The following is a 17,138-nucleotide window of genomic DNA, read 5'->3' on the forward strand; positions in this document are numbered from 1 at the left end:
TGATGTAGACAAATCTTGAATTTTCTTGCAATACTGTTGCCCGCAGTAGTTTTGGATAATGGCAAACTGAAAAAATCTTCAAATTGTGAAATTGTGTCATGTATATTGAAAATATGATCATGCAAAAAACATTTAAGGATGGCAAGTAAAGGTTAATTTCCCACATCTGTGGCTTTTTAAATTGCAATTAGTAAAGACTTCTTTCTGGAAACTTGACCAAGTAACTCATTTTTGTTCAAGTATCATATTGTGCTCTTAAAAAAAATCACTGTTCAATCACTTAAGTGAAAAATGTGGGGATCTCTTGATACCAAGTCAAGGTCAGGTAGACAGAGAATTCAGCCACAACTGCCACAAGAAGTGTACAGGATACAAAGAAAAACTCATGGGTAACCAGAGGAGAAATACAGGCTGCTCTGGGGAAAAAAAATGGTGTTTTTTTTTTGTTTTTTTTTTTCCAAGGAGCACAATATGTCGATACTTGAACAAAAATGAGTTACTCCGTCGAGTTTCCAGAAAGAAGCCTTTTACTACGCTAATGCAACAAAAAAGCCCAGTTACAAAATGCCCGACAACACCTTGACACTCTTCACTGGGCTTTTTGGTGGCATTGGTGCAGTGAAGGCTTCTTTCTGGAAACTTGACCATGCAGTTCATTGATCAAGTATCGTCGTATTGTGATTATTGAAACAACCACACCATCTTTTTCCAGAGCAGCCTGTATTTCTCCTGAGCTGGTTACCTGTGGGTTATTCTTTATACTTTCTTTTTATCCCCAACAATTCTTCTGGCAATTGTGGTTGCAATCTTTCTTGGTCTCCCTCACCCTGGTTTGGTATCAAGATCCCTGAATTTTCCACTTCTTAATAAGTGATTGAACAGTACTGACTTGCATATCCAAAGGCTTTGGATAACTTTTTATATCCTTTTCCATCTTAATAAAGTTCCATTACCTTGTTGACAGTTCTTTTCTGCTTTTCATGGCTCATTATCTAGCTTGCTCAGTGCAACCACGTGAGAGCTAACAAACTCATTGACTATTTATAAACAGACACTAGAAATGGGAGATTTAACCTTTAATTGCCATTTTAACCTGAGTGTACTGTATGCGTCACCTTGTGTATCTGTACCAAGGCCAAACATTCCAGGGAATGCAAACTTTTGATCAGGGCCATCTTGGTGATTTCTGTTCTTAATTTAAAAAGGAGCCAAACTACTATGTGATAAAAAAAAAATAGCTTTGTGTGATCGCAATAGTTAAATAAAATAATTTTTTTTGGCATGATCAGTCATATTTGCAATATAAATGACAAAATTTCACAATTTCTGCCAGGGTATGCAAACTTTTGAGCCCAACTGTGTGTATGCATGAACACGTAGGCTAACATACAGGGGTGCTTAGAAGTGCTAGACAGCAACGTTAAAAATGGCCAATGTGCATGAGACTTACGCCTTTAGCATGGCTCGTTTTTTGCTAGTGTCCAAGGAGGATGAAACTTCTTTTTGTATGCTGTGCTGAGAAAAGTCTAGTGTGTTTTTTTTTTTTTTTTTTCCTTCTTGAAAACACATGGACACAGACAGTTCTGCTTCTATAGGTGACATCATCCCATGCTCTTCTACCTGTTCTAGGGACATTTATTCCCTTTCCTCTTGAGTGGGCACCTCTAATACCTTGTAACCCCAATTTGCTCTAGAGTTGTCATCTTAGTTTTCCTCAGATTTTGGGGGGAGGGGGCTTTGAGACACTTGCCCTATCCGAAACTCTTTGTGCACTTTGACTGCAAAAGCTCCCATTGTGCTCCAGCAGCATCCCCTGCAGAGTCTATCACTGACCTTCCAGAGCCCTTTCGATTTACGCCAAGCCACTTGTCTCTGTAACCATCAAATCATGTCAAACTTTGATTATAGCATGTTCTACCCTGTATTTAGAGGATTATCTTGCTATCTCCAAACATGGGTCTTTTAGACCCTTACACCCATTATTCAAGGTATTCTGTGTTAACTGGAAGCATTCTGAAGGGTCCTAGGTCACATCTACCGGTAAGTGTGTGGGAGATGTTTGCTTTGTAAGATGAAAACTATTGAACGTGTGCCAATACCATTTAGGTGTTAGCTTTATGGAGTCTGATAGTAAGCACCTCCCAAAAGGGTCTAAGACTTGTTAGATCAGGCTGGTTTATACCTTGTTGGTTTCCAGCATTGGAAACCAAATATGGTGGGTGAGATGGTCCAGCTTTAAAGTAACACTAAAGGCTCTTCTTTTTTTTTAAACAAACATTTAATACTTACCTGCTCTGTGCAATGGTTTTGCACAAGGCAGCCCCAGTCTCCCTCCTCTCAGGCCCCCAGCTGGTGCTCCTGGCCGCTCCCCCCCTTCTCAGTGCTCTCAAAGCAAGTTGCTCGCTCTGGTGGCACTCGTGTGTGCTTGTTCCGGAGCCAATGGCTTCTGCTGCTTGTCTCATCCAATGAGGACAGGAGAGACCTGGGAAAGCTGCTGCTCCTGTACACAGATTGATGCTTCTCAGGCCGGTATTGGGGGGGGGGGGGGTGTGAGCAGCAACAGAAGGTTTTTTACCTTCATGAATAGAGTTCATGAAGGAACAAAAACAGTCAGCCTTTTACAACCACTTTGTCATCTGATAAAAAAAATCTTCGCCTTGTGTATCTTTACCCAGTTATCAGCAGGTACGGAGTTCATCCCTTTTTCATCTAATGAGTTTGGAACTTGGGGGAATTCACCCTTCAGCATGGTCTCTGTTTCCTATTCTATCCTGTCTTCAGCCCCCTTACAGTGGTTGAAGTTTGTGTTCTGACCAGGCCTGTGACCCTGTCTCTGCAGACAAGGTAGTCCCTGCCTTAATTCTTCAGGTGATTGGGGTAGTCTTTGCCTCTTGTTCCTGGGTAATTCTGCTTGTCCTGCCACTAGTCATTGAAATGCCTAGCATTTTGACGAAGATCCCTTTCCCTTGCCCCATGGCTGTTGATGCAGTGGTTGACCTAGGAGTATCAGGAGCTTCCTAGATCAATGTCTGTGGTCAGGGTTAGGAAGATTTCTGCAGCATTGTTCTGAGGGCTGAAGTCTCACCTAAGGTTGACAGAGGATGTTTTGGTGCCTATCTTCTTTGGTGGTCCCCATCTCATAGATCTGGAACTGAGGCATATATTTCATTCCTTTCTAAAATTTTTGATGGTGCCTTACTTTACACCATCGTCTTTTTGTCACATTGACTTTTAGGGAGCAAACACCTAGGAGGCTCAATGGTCTCTTTTTATACCACTCTGGGCAAAAAAAAAAAGAGAAACATGGCAAATTTGTTTAAGGATAAGTACACCTTTGAGAACATGTTACATGTTCCATCCATTTTTAGTGTGGAACAAGTAACATGTTCCCGGCCCTGCAGCTGCTGCCCTGTTTGTTTATTTATTCATTTCCCCAGTCCTCACCACGACAGCAGTGCGGAAAGAAGTTCCCCATACTACCTGTCACATTTTAAAAACAGCCTGGCTGTGGGGCTCCGCCCCATTCAGTGTTCTGAGAATAAACGGACTGCAAGTCCCGACAGCCTTAGCAAAGCCCAGATGTTTTTCTTTTAAAGTTTATACATTTTTCTCAGGATAAATAATTGCAGAGGGGCTTGGTATTTAGCACTGTGGCATTGTAATGTTGAGGTACTGCATTTAATTTCCACCAGGAACACTCTCTGCATGGAGTTTGTACTACTTTACCCTGACAATGGGTGGGTTCCTCTTGGATTGTTTCTGGTTGGTTAATTGGCTTTCACCTACAGTAGGTATAGAAAAGAATCCTCCCCCCTTAAAACCACATTATGTTGTGCCATTGAGAAGGTGATTAGCTACACGTAACTGAGTTTACAAGTCATTTTCAGGAGGTCATCCTTTTTCCAACTCAGTGATTCTGTTTTTGAATTTTTATTTTTTTCCTGACATGTTGGTGTTCTCTTTTATTTGGATGTTATAAGTTGCACTGAGTAAATACAGCTGGATAAACAAAAACTGTCTTCATTTTAGTCTGCAAAGCAATAAAATGTAATTATTTTAAAGCGGAGGTGATTCTTTTCTATACCCACTGTAAATCAGTCCTAGTATGTCTTATGACTTTAGGGAAGGGAAATTAAAATATAAACAACTTTGGGTCACTGATGTGAACGGTTACGTGTTCTGTGAACTGATGTGAGATATTTCAACTGTCTAGTAACAGATCTTTTGACCGATAATGTAACAGACCTTTTTCTAATATTTAAATCTCAGGTAATAGATGCAGCACATGCATTGTACCAGGCAGTATTGACCCTGAAGAACATTCCTGTTTTGGAGACTGCATACAAACTGATTTTGGGAGAAATGACATGTGCTTTAAACAGCCTCTTGACATGCCTGCAGCTACCTGAAGCTTGTGCTGAAATTCAGCATGAGGCTTTCAAGAACCATATCTTCAGTGTGGATAATGCAAAGTTTGTCGTTGACTTTGACTTAAGCATTTTGACGACCATTGGAAATGCCAAGAACTCACTAATTGGAGTATGTATGATTTAATTCCTTTTTTTTTTTTTCCCCATGGTGGTTTTTTCTGTTTTAGTCTTACTGTAACTAAACATGAGTCACTTAGAAGGTCTTCCAAGAAGACAGCCTGTTCTGGAGCTGTTTTTTTCATTTGATAAAATAGGAACTTCAGACAGATACTTCCTTTCAGTTTTTGTAACATTTAAGTTCTTTACTTAATGGCATTTGTAAGTCCTAAAGCTTGTTGGTGGCTGGGTATGGTACTAACTGTGCCATCATGTAAAGGCATCGTAGTGTGGCCCTGTGCATTCCCGAATGGTCCACATGTCCAGCCTATCATTGCACCTAAATTGGTAGATATATAAAATAAGTGAGTAAATGCACATTTGTTTGCAGGGAAAAAAAGTGCATTTATTTATTTTTGTTCTTGGGAGCCTGCAGAACATTGTATCTGTGATCAGCAGATCGCAGGTGCTATGTCGGGCTCTTGCAGACACTTGGTACAACTATCGACCCATACCTCCCTTACAGGCAGACAGTTACTGAACTGCAGTTCATTGAGAAATACAATCTGTCTGTTGCGGTGGAAGATGGGACTTGTAGCTCATTCCTTCAAAGAATTCTGCACAGCCACACTGTTTTTAGGTGGGTGCAGAGAGAGAATTCCCTACCTGCTTTTACAATGAGGGATTGGGGTGGGTGCGGGGCTGCTGCTTTAGTAACATGTTACACCCTGAATATGGGTGTAACATGTTACAAAAGATGAATGTGAACTAAAAATGTCTTTAAAATGTAGCTTGTTGATGTGTCACATTCAAGAAATTTCCATTACAATTCCTGTTGAGGTGATGGAGTTTAAGACAGAAAAATTAGGGCAGACGTTCTAAAAGGGGGCTCAGGGAGTACTTAAAATCTTATAAAAAGTGTGTCTTAAATTGGGCTTTAATTTACTTCCACCTTTCTTTATGTTTGCATTATTGTTACATGTTGGCTTCTTTTGGGGGATGGCCTAAAATTAATGGGCTGTGTACTTGTGTTGAGGATTTTTATTGGCACCACATAAACAGGTTTCAGTAAATATATGATAGGATGGATATGGTAGATGTGTTTTAAAGCCTAACAAGATATTTTTGCATTGGGTATTAGCCATGATAATATCATTTGTCCCAAGACCATGTAGTAAATACAGGGGTGGACAAAAGTATGAAAACACCAGGGAAAAGAACAACATTGTTAATATGGTGTAGGACTGCTTTTGGCATCCGAGATGGCTTGAATTCTCAAATTCAGGGAATTGACAAATATAAGTCTTGGATTGTGGATAATGAAATCTTGTACCATTCTTCATGCAAAAATAGTTCCAGTTCTCGCAGAGATGCCAAAGGTGGAAAATCAGCCTGAACCTTGTTCTCCAAAATTTACCATAGTGGCTCTATGATATTGAGGTCCAGCAATTGCAGTTCCCAGGGAAAGTGTGACACTTTGCCTGCATGCTTATCAAACCATGATTTGACAACACCAGCTGTGTGAATGGGAGCGTTATCGTCTTGTTAAATGGCACTGTCTTTTGGGAAGCAATGCCTGCACCATGAGGAGGAGGGGGGGGGGATGATGGGGCCTCCAGAATACCAAGATATAGCTGCCAAACCCATGATTGCGCCGCCACCATGCTTTACCGTTGGCACAAGACAGTCCTAATTATAAGCTTGGGGGCGGTGTTCGCCACCTGTAAACATGTCTGGTGGTTGGGAACAGCGTGAGACTCAGTTCATCGGACCATATTACATTCTTCCATGGTCCACGATTTTTGGGTGTAGCACCACTCTCCTCTTCTGAGCATTAATATTGGTCACTAGTGGTTTAGCAATTGCAGCTTGCCCGTGAATGCTTGCTTATGGAGTTCCCTCTGCACAGTTTTTGTGGACACGGGCTTTGGAAGACAGAGAGCTCTGCAGCCACATTTGCAGCAGTTGTTTTCTTATTCCGGATCACAATCCTGCGCAGTTTCTGTTTTGTCTCTTTCGGTCAGTTGACCATGTCCACTGCACTTAAGCTTCTCAGACAACGTTTTGCCAGAAACTGTATATGCTGTCATAACTTTTGATACAGTACCTGACAACTTTAGAGAGGAGCCAGCTAAGTGGGCACCAACAATTTGCTCTTTGAAACGGTGTAAACTGTGACATGACTGTTTTACTAGCTTGAGGCTTCCCACCTGTTAGCCCGATGTCATCACACAGCAGAAGGAAAAGAATGTTACATCACTGCGAAACAGGATGTCATTTTCACACCTGCAAATCATGTAGCATGTCCATATTTTTGTCCAACCTCTGTAGGTTCTTAGCTGCTGCCTCAATGACTGTATAGTAGAACACTATTAAATATGTGTATTGTTTTTCTACCACTAAAATGTAACACCTTTTCTATTGCTTTGTAGATGTGGGCACTCTCTCCTACAGTGTTTGCTTTACTGAGTAAGAATTTAATGATCGTTCATGAGGACATAGCTGTTCACTATCCATCAGTGCAGTATGCAGTACTTTATACATTGTATTCACATTGTACCAGGTATTCAATCTAATACTTTTCTATTTACAAATACCATAACAAACCCACAGTATCTGTCTCCCAGGTTTACACTCTGTACTCAGGTGCTGGGAGAAACCGCGCATCTCTCTCCAAGATACGATATAGCATAGAAGTATTGTTGCACAATGTATTCAAATCCAGTGTGTAAAGTAAATGAAAGGCAGGCTTCAGCTCAAATCCCCGCTCATCAGTCACACTCATCTGGTATGTTTCACCCACATTGGGCTTCATTCATTGTAGATGTCTCTACAATTAAGCACAATGTGGGTGAAATATGTCACAGGGATGTGACTGATTAGTGGGGATTTAAGCTGAAGCCTGTCGTTCATTTACTTTACACTGGATTTGAATACATTGTGGAGCAACACTTTTATGCTGTATGGTACCTTTTCTACTTTTAAACCTTTCTTTTTCATGTTTTCATGGGTTTGGTTTTTGTCTTGTACTTTTTTTTTTTTTTTAAAGAATTTTAAGGGAACCCCCACTCAGTACTGTAATACAGCATATATATGCTTTGCATATACTTACACTGCAGTACAGTCTTGGCTGGTGTTGCATATTTCTTGTAATGACCTTGCATCATTGCAGACAGCTAGGTCTCACTCCTCATTGGCATTCAGGGCAAGGTTGAATGGAACTAAACATTTGGCTATTGTCCAAGCTTTAACACCTCTGTTTATCTTCAAATTTAGTTTTTGTCCTGCCAGTGAGGTAGGATTTTGAGAACTTCAAAAATACTCTGAATTGGTACTTTTTGCAGAAGCTGTTTGCCTGAGATACTTTTAGCATGTTGCAGTCCCTGTCCGCTCCTCACCTTTTTAATGATGAGTTTCAGGAATTAAAATTCAGTTTACTTTTTAATTGTGGCACATGAGCAAAGAATATCTGACACTTTGCATTTTTTGTGATTTGCTATTAGTGTGTTTTTATTACTAAAAGTTTTTCTTTCCAGACATGATCACTTCATCTCCAGTAGTCTCAGTTCCTCATCTCCCTCATTATTTGATGGAGCAGTGATTAGCACAGTGACTACTGCCACAAAGAAGCATTTCTCTGTTATCCTGAATCTCTTGGGAATGTTGCTCAAAAGAGACCACCTTAACCAGGATGCCAGGTAAATCTACTTACTTTCTTGGTTAGCTTGTACTTATAGGCATTTCTAACAGGGCACATTTCCTGTTTTGAAAACGTTTGGTTTGCTCTGTTTTTGTATGTTTTATTTTTACTCATTTGTTTGGCTGTAAATGTAAAATACAGCTCCTTTACAATGTATATACCCTTTCCCCTGGAATCTTTCATATATTGTCTATGTAAAACCATCTCTGCAGAGTGAGCATAGCTCCAAAAAAATAATGTGGCCACTCTGAGCGCATGTAAGATCACTGTGCATGTTCATTCACTTTTGGTGAACAACTTCAAAGTGAACCTGTGCTTGGGTCTTTTAAAAGGAACAAAGATCTGCCAACACAAAATCCTAATACAAGATACCCTATATGTTGTGTTTTAACTTTTGGTAAACATCCCTGCAGATTTCCAGCTACATATTCTTTCTATTTGTTAAATGATTAATTTGTAATCCAAGGGATATTTAGTGATTTTTCTTGTATCTATCCCCTGCTTTTTAATCATCTTTTCAGAGATGCTTGGAGTGTTTGTTTTCATGGTGCCAGTTTATGCCATGATACTGACTCACCAAAAGTTGAATTTTTCAAATACATGATTATTACAGTCTGTCTTTGCTATAAACTAGTGGTTCTAGAACAGCGTTTTTCAACCATGCTGTCTCAGTTCTTTAGGGGTGCCGTGGCAAAATGCCTGAAAAATTGCCCTAAAGTTGTCAGCTAGCCAGCAGATGGATCAAGTCTGCCTTTTTATTGTAACACAAAACTACAGGTTTTTATCGTGCAACATTGCAGCTTTGGGCACTGTGCCTAACAACTGATGACATCGGTTGAAAACGTGTATATTGGGTGCCTGCACAGTGTCTTTGTTTGTCTCTCCCCATCAGCACTGGGGTCACTATCTGCTGGAGGGAGAGAAACTGTGGGAGAAGAGAAATGCTGGTGGAATGCTAGTCAGTACCAGTACAGAAAGGTATACTTGCTTTGTCAAAATCACCTCTGATTTTGGACATCCTATATATATTGATGTTGCTGCATTACTTTTAATTTTAGATATGAGGTGCCTCCAAGATTGTGCATTATTTTCAAGGGTGCCTAGACTGAATAAAGGTTGATCAACCTTGTTCTAGATGCCAGTTGGCCAAGAAATGGAAAGAAATGATTTGCGTAATCCCACCTACTATCTAGTACAAGGACTGAACACCTTGTTTTTGGAAATTGTGTTGGAAGTAATACTCATCAGTACCTTCTATTTTAGGAAAGATGTATTGTGCTGTAACTTTCACTGCCACTGACCACCTGTGTGTGTGTTGGACAGGGAGGGGTGAGGGGGGTTGGTTAACTTTCACTGCCACTGACCAATGTGAGAGGTTACATTTTACTGAAACCAATATATGGGGTTATTGAATTTGTTGACCCCCAACGTTAGGGGTTGTTGTGTCCACAGATACCAATCCAGTTGGTGATTATTGCCCTCACTGACACCAATGCTGGGGGTTATGTTTGCACTCACTGGCATCAGTGCTGGGGGTTATTGTACTCAAACTTGTGTGCATTGCGATACACTGCAAAGAATGCAGCTGAACTAACATTTTTTTTTGGACAACTGAGGTGTGAAAATGAGCTATTGTGTGGCTCTCTAGAAGGTTTGGAGGCCGCACTTAGGCCCTCCTATAATTTTCAAGTTGATCACCACTGCTCTACTTGATTTTTTTCAGCATTCTATATGAAGTAGGACAAGGGAGTTCAGTGTTGCATTTCCATTTTTTTTATTCATTCCACTGAGAGCCCTTTGGGAAACGGGTCATCTAAAGAAGAGCAGAGTACACAGCTCCAATTTGTAAATCTGTATCTAAAATCCCCTCGCTGCTTTCTTTCTTTAGGAAGTTGCTAATGGTGTGGGCTTTGGAAGTTGCCGTGCTTATGAAGAAATCTGACACATACGCTCCTTTATTCTCACTACCATCTTTCCACAAGTTCTGCAAAGGATTGCTGGCAAATAGTAAGTTGTTAACTTTTTTGAATGATTACACCTACCCTTTTGTGACATTCTACAACCCCAGTTTCAAAAATGTTTGCATGTTGTGCAAGATCTACACAAAAACAATGTGGTGATTTTCAAATCTCATAAAGCCATATTTTATTTAAAATGGAAAATATATCAAGTGTTTAAACTGAGGAAAAATATATATATTTGAAATTGAAGGCAGCAACACAAAGTTGGGACAGGGCTGTGTTTACTATGGCCTAGCATCCACTCTTCTTTTAACACTCTTTAAAAGTCTAGGAAAAGAGGAGACCAGTTGCGGGAGTTTTCGGAGAAGAATGTTGTACTCTTTTACAAATGTAATCATAAAGAACCTCGCCAGCAATAAATGTGCTATATAACATTGAAAAAATACTCAACTACTAAAAAGCAGCTCACACTAGCCACATACTCATATCATGTGCATCAATTCAAATTCTAAAAATACAGTGCAGCACTTCTTTACAAAAAACCTAAAATAACAAAAATAAAAATTACAATCTATGGTGAACATGTATCAATTTTTTTTTTTAAGTTTCTAAATAGGGATTTCTTCAGAATGAAAACTCTTCAAATCTTCATCCTCCACCACAAATCACTAGATGTGCCCTCACCTGGAGTATTTGATCTCACATTATGTTAAAAAACGCATGTGTCCCTTGAAGTGGACATGAACTGGCAGGTGTAACCCGGATTTAGTTTCTTCCTCCAGAGATCAATACTCTCTTGATCTCTCTTCCTCCACTCCATGTATAAGATAAAAAAGATACACAATAATGCTTTATCCTTAAAAATACTCAGCTTTAATAAACCCAAAAAAGTGGCCACTCGCATTGTACAGATGCTACATCTCACCAGATATATTGCGCTTTTCAAACGAACAGTGCTGTAAAACAGGAATACAAAGAGCTTCTTCACTCATCTGCTCTGACCATATCAATGGATCATTGTGTAGAAAGCCGGAAGGTCCCTCTCTTCTTTTGTGTAGAGGATGTGGTGCCCATGATTGCCAAAAGAATGTCAAGTTTTCAATTCGTCTGATCACAGAACCGTTTTGCAGGTTGCAACAGACTATTTTTAAAGGAGCTTTGGCCCAGAGCAGTCAACGGCGTTTATGGATCATGTTCAGATACAGCTTCTTCTTTGCAGGATAGAGCTTTACCTTGCATTTTTGGTTGGCACAGCAAACTTTCCAAACTGTGAAAACCTGAGCCTGTGCTGTGATGTCCATCACAGAATCATGCCTGTTTTTAATATAGTGCAGTTTTGAGGGCTCGAAGATCATGGGCATTCAATATTATGTTTTGGCCTTGTCCCTTGGGCACAAAGATTACTCCAGATACTCCAGAAGGTGTTTGCAATGTTATGTTGAGGAACGTTCTTCTCTAATTTTTCAACAATTTTTAGATTCAGCTTTTCACAGATTGGTGAAACTGCCCATCTTTACTTCTGAGACACTCTGACTCTCTAAGATGCTCTTTTTTTTTTTTTTTTTTTTTTAATAACAAATCATGTTGCTAACCTGTTGCTAGTTAACTCAATTAATTGTAACATTCTTCCAGCTCTTCCTTGGTAGTACCTCATACTCCATCAGCTTTTTGTTGCCCAGTCCCAACTTTTTTGAGACATGTTGCCATCAATTTGAAAAGTTACCTTTTTTTTTTCTTCATTAAAATGGTACATTTTCTCAGTTTAAACATTTGATGTTCTCTATTGTGAAAAAAGAAATATGGATTTATGCAATTTGCAAATCATCGCATTCTGTTTTTATGTAGTTTTATTGCAGCTTATCAATTCTTAGATGTGATGGCTGCACTAGTTTCCTTTTTTAGGTTTGCTTCTATTTTCATCTAGCGATCCAGCCAGCAAGTCTGTTTTTCAAAAGCACAAGCTCTCCAGCAGAATGTATCAGATTATATGGCTAAGACAAGCCATTTAATACTGTCGGAGTGATTAAAATGATCAGCTGTTTTTATTCATGTAAAACCTTTATCCCAAAAGGAAAAATAATGGTTTGCTGCAACTGATTAGAAAGTGTGAGCTGGAGTTTGGCTTCTGTTTAACTGTATTAGCAGATTTAAATACGATAACATTAGCCTCCCCCCAGACTTGACTATGCAGCTGTCTGCTGTGCCATCTATGCTCATTCATTCAGAGTGGGACACTCTAATACAGGAGGTGTGTTACTGGCCAGATTACCAGGTGAAAACAGAGTGGAAAAAGCCAAAGAAAAGAAAACTGATGCAGCCACCACACCTAATTAATGATAAGCTGCAATATAATACATTTTTGTTTTTAGGTTTAATATTGCTTTAATGCTGAGCATCACAGGGCAAAAATGTATTTACCTTGCAATGGGTCCCCTCTGCACTGCAAGGTGTATCTGCTTGTTCTGCTTAGGGGATGATGGGTAAGTTTTTATATACTTTCTTTAGTCCTTAATACCACAGCTTCCTCCACTCTGCATGACTGGTCCCATTAGGCCATTTCTCTTTGCAGCCTGACCTGTCAAAGCTCTCTGATGTCCTCCTTCCTGTACGTTGCAGGACCAGCAGTCTTGCACTGTAGGCAAGATCAACGAGAGCCTGCCCCCCACAACCCAAGACCTCGGGCAGAGAAATAGAGCAGCGACTCCCTTGGTGGAAAGGAATTACTCATTATCCTCTAGCCAAGACGAGCAATTGTTAAATTCCTGGAAGTTTAACTTTTACTGTATTAGGTTTTTTTTAATTACTATTTTTATTTTCTGAGTTACTTTTGCTTAATTCCATGTCTGCAAAGCACATTCAATTGTTGGTTTATGTGTATATTAAATGTTTTTTTTTTTTTTTTTTATATCCAACTAGCTCTTTTTGAAGATGTGAACATTAGCCTGCAGGCCTGCAACAGCCTTCATATTTTGTCATCCTCTTTACCAGAAGACCTGCTTCAGAGGTAGGACAATATGTTTCCTGAATACACTTTTTGTCAGGGTAATGTAATACTTTAATTTTGTAAACTTTGATGGCCTTTTCTGTGCTCTTTGGTTAGGTCAGCATGCCATACTATTGGCACAGTTGAGGTTTAATTCTTGTAGCCGGAAAACTGAGCACATTTTTTTTTAGTATCTGGGAAGTTGTTTTATGGCTGTTTGCTGATTCGTCACTTAGTGTTACTAAAAGTCTGGTTCCATAGACACAGCGGGTCTTAGCCCCACCCCCTCACTTCATTTTCACTGAATTTGATTGACAGTAGCAGGAGCCAATGGCAATGCGAGTGCTGTGAGAAGAGAGAAAAGATGCAGCCGTGCACAGCGCTGGATCTATTCTCCCCCTTCACACAGGGAAGGGGGAGGACAACGTTTTTAGCTTTAGTATCACTTTAACACTTTTGCAACTTGAACGGGTTTATTCTGTATAATACTGAATATCTTAGGTCTTGTTCATATTTGCTATAGCTACATAGGAATTGCGCAATGTTTTATGCAACGGTAAGGTTAACGTGTGGTATATGCAATTGAATTAAATGGCAGAGCATTAAAGTGTTACTAAACCCACAACAGTAAAATCAGTCTGTATATGCAGTAAAGCATTCTTGTTATACTCACTGTGGAACTTAAGGGGTTAATAGTCTGCATTGTGCTGTTTGATCCTGACTTCTCTGATCCCCTCCTTCCAGTGTTCTCTTCTCTCCTGATAAGACATGTGTGGAGACCATCTGCACATGCTCAGTTTAGTGTGTATTGCTAGAGGTTTTTTTTTTTTTTCCTTCCTTGGGAGAGTGCATGTGGTCATCACAGGACCAATCAGCACTGTCCAGACAGAGGTCAGGGCTTCTGCATCCTAGAGCAGAAAGAAAACTGTTCTACAAGCTTTAACCAGTGCTCGGCTGGACACTGATAGAAGTCACAGGACTGCACTAACTGCTGATGGGAAAAGTATTTAGTAGTTTATATTTTTTAAAATAATTGCATGTTCTGTGGATGGTGGGAGACCAGATAGAGTGAATGCAGGGTCCTGGGTTTAGCAACACTTTAAAAGCGCATAAATATTAGTGTACATTTTTTTTTTTAAACTGGACTACTTGAACTTTTTTTTTTTAATAATCTGCTCTGTCTTTTTTGTGCATTTTATCATTTTGCCCTGCTTGTGTTAGAACATCAATGCCACATCTCTTCAATGTCCTAAGAGAAGCCGCTGTAAGAGAGTTTAATACAAAATGATGGTGTAGCGCTAAAAATATAACATATACAAATGCAGACTCATTCGTGAGCATAAACATATAAACAGTCAAAAACTGCACAGGTGACCCCCCCCCCCCCACATATAATATTCCCAATCTGGGGGACCAAATGATAGTGAGGTAAGTGATTCCTTGCGGGGGAACACAACAAATAACACAAGTGAAAAGTGTCTAAAATTCAAGCATCATGCTAAAATTGCAGTCCATATACTATATTCCAAAATGTGCAGGAACACAGACACACAAATGTGGATGTAACCGAGGACCATAGGTTCCACACACTGTGATGTGATATCCGTAAGTGGCTAAAGTGCCTCCTCACCTCCTTAATATGACCACAAGGGCCAACTTGCTTTGTGGAATATCCACATATGCCAAGGGATAGCCACGTCAACAGACCCTTCTGGATACCTTGCAGCCTCCAATGCTCTTGGACAATCTCCTGTCATCTGGCACTTATATGTATCCATTTTCACCATAGTCATAGCAAACAACAAAAAAGATCCTCCATAGTGTGATACTGTAAATCATTTATTGCCAGCCAGAAGAATGATAAAATGTCCACACACATGTAAGTTAGCACAGGAGGCTTCTTTCTCTTTATTTTGGCTGTAAGAGAGTTGCTGACATAACACAAAATGAATCGACCAAAGCTCATTCTTATACAGAACTCGCTCTAGGTTTGTCTTCAGAAAACAGATGTTCTTGGCTTTTTCTTTGCCTTTTTAATAATGCTGTGGTCATATGCGAACTAAAGACCTTAAATGCATGTTATTTAAGAAATAGATTGACACAAAAACATTTTGCCTACCCTTAGGTGCATTGACGTGTGCCGTGTGCAGCTTGTGTCCAGTGGAATTCGGCTCAGACAAGCTTTTGGGAAACTCTTGAAGTCTATTCCATTGGACATTGTTTTAAGGTAATGTTGCCATTGCATATATTTTGTCTCCTAATATGAAATGCGCAATAGTTTTTTTGTTTTTTCTAAGACCCATAACCAAAATTCATTATTTCCAAATTGTACATCACAGGACACAGATAAGTCATTACTACATAGGTTAATTTGTCATGAATAGAAACTGGCCAGAAAAAGGCAGAAGTCCTTAGCTAGGCATAACCTCTCCCGGTTCAGCTATGCCTCCGTTTTTTTTTTGTTTTTTTTTTGTGCTAAATTCTGAAGGTGAGATCTATTTTGTTTGGACTTTGTTCTCTGGGCCTGTTCCTAAAACCCCTATCTGGGCAGAGGTAAGCTTTATCTGGATTATTAACTACAGCTAGCAGGCCAAGAGAATCTGTATCCTAACACCACATACAAGGACTGGGATGGCCTGTAATGTTTGCTGTTTAGCACTGTATCCTGTGAGCAGTGACTTCCAACGTACTGCATACCTGCTGATGTTGCTGGCAGGATGCTCTGCAGGTTCACGACATCAATCCTCTGGTAGGGAAGTCGAGTGCCTAAGGGCCCAGTGAGGCATACCCATCATGATAGGAATAATTTGGGCCATGCAGCATGGACTGGTAAGTGCTTGTTTTTGTGGAGTTGGGGCAGCCCCCTTACAGTGTTATCTCCTGTCTGTGGTGGTTTAGAACACAGGATTGCATCAGGATATGTGTTTTCCCCCTTGGGGCATAGAGGCTGTGGTGGAGTTTAAAAGGGGAGGTCTGGTTAGCCATTTTGTGTACCATTGGTGTGTAATAGTGGATTCTTGCCCACACTGCTTAACAGTATCTGCCTGATCTCAGCCAATCCTGCCTTTCAATACCACTAACCAAGTGGACCTCTGTCTATCAGGATGCAGCAAGTACAGGGGCACATGTATTTCTAGGGGGTGCTGCCACTTTAGTGTTTTGGAATCTCAGCTCAGTGGCTACTTTCAGCTGGGGTTACAGGATTCGGCAAGCCATGGCTTCTCGCAGGCAGAGAGCTTGGGAAGAGGACAGTGGCGATTCCCAGATTCCTTCATCAGGTATGGAGGTCCCACTGCAAAGTTCGCCCTGCAGTGGCTCCATATTATTGGTTTAGATTAGTTTTGAATCCGTGCCCATATCTAGTATTTTGGCACAATCCTCTTTATTGTGTCAAGGGGAGGAATTTTCCGCAGCCCTTTCTAAACTGTGAGAACAGTTCTCGGGGTTTTCACTAGTCTTTGACGCAAACGTGGGCACAGTCCTTCCCCCCCCTCTCCTCCCTTTTTGTCGGAGAATGAAGCTTTGGAGTAAGGTTCTCTGGAGAAGGAGGATGGATTGGAAGGTTGTTGAGGATCAGGAATCCTCTGTAGAGGAGTCCTCTCAGGAGGAATCTCAAGGTCTGGAGTTGTCTTGGACACAGAAGGCTACCTGCAATGTGTCCTAACTGAAGTCATTTCCAGGAAGTGATATATGCTGATTGGCTCACCCAGGGAGGAGTTTTTGCCACCATAATGGTTTGCTCCTCAGTACTCCATGGGAAAAAATTCTATAAAAAATGTCTGGTGGCCTGCTGTTGACCCTGCTATTTCCTATTTGAATAAGACCCTCACGGTATGCTTTAGGGTATCATACTCTCTGGTGGGAGTGGTTCCGCAGCCTGTTGGGGATGGTTTATAAGAGTGCCACGCCCATAAAGTGCTTCTAAAGAGTGTTTTTTTTTCCGCCTTAATGCGTTCTGTGCGCTAAAG

General features: G+C 40.4%; 1 protein-coding gene across 2 annotated transcripts in view; it reads left to right on the top strand.

Annotated features, from left to right (window-relative positions):
- Window positions 1-17,138, top strand: part of SMG1 (SMG1 nonsense mediated mRNA decay associated PI3K related kinase) — a 283,265-nt gene that overhangs the window by 73,348 nt on the left and 192,779 nt on the right. For both annotated transcript variants that reach the window (XM_089679071.1, XM_089679072.1), the window contains exons 13-18: window positions 4,270-4,539; window positions 6,959-7,089; window positions 8,063-8,224; window positions 10,115-10,233; window positions 13,104-13,191; window positions 15,296-15,397. In XM_089679071.1, the coding sequence (XP_089535197.1) occupies window positions 4,270-4,539; window positions 6,959-7,089; window positions 8,063-8,224; window positions 10,115-10,233; window positions 13,104-13,191; window positions 15,296-15,397 (872 nt within the window). The remainder of the gene's footprint in view (window positions 1-4,269; window positions 4,540-6,958; window positions 7,090-8,062; window positions 8,225-10,114; window positions 10,234-13,103; window positions 13,192-15,295; window positions 15,398-17,138) is intronic.

This window comes from Staurois parvus, unplaced genomic scaffold (assembly GCF_062004578.1).
Source record: "Staurois parvus isolate SC_StPar_1 unplaced genomic scaffold, SC_StPar_1.0 ptg000217l, whole genome shotgun sequence".
In the NCBI taxonomy this organism is placed as follows: Eukaryota; Metazoa; Chordata; class Amphibia; order Anura; family Ranidae; genus Staurois; species Staurois parvus.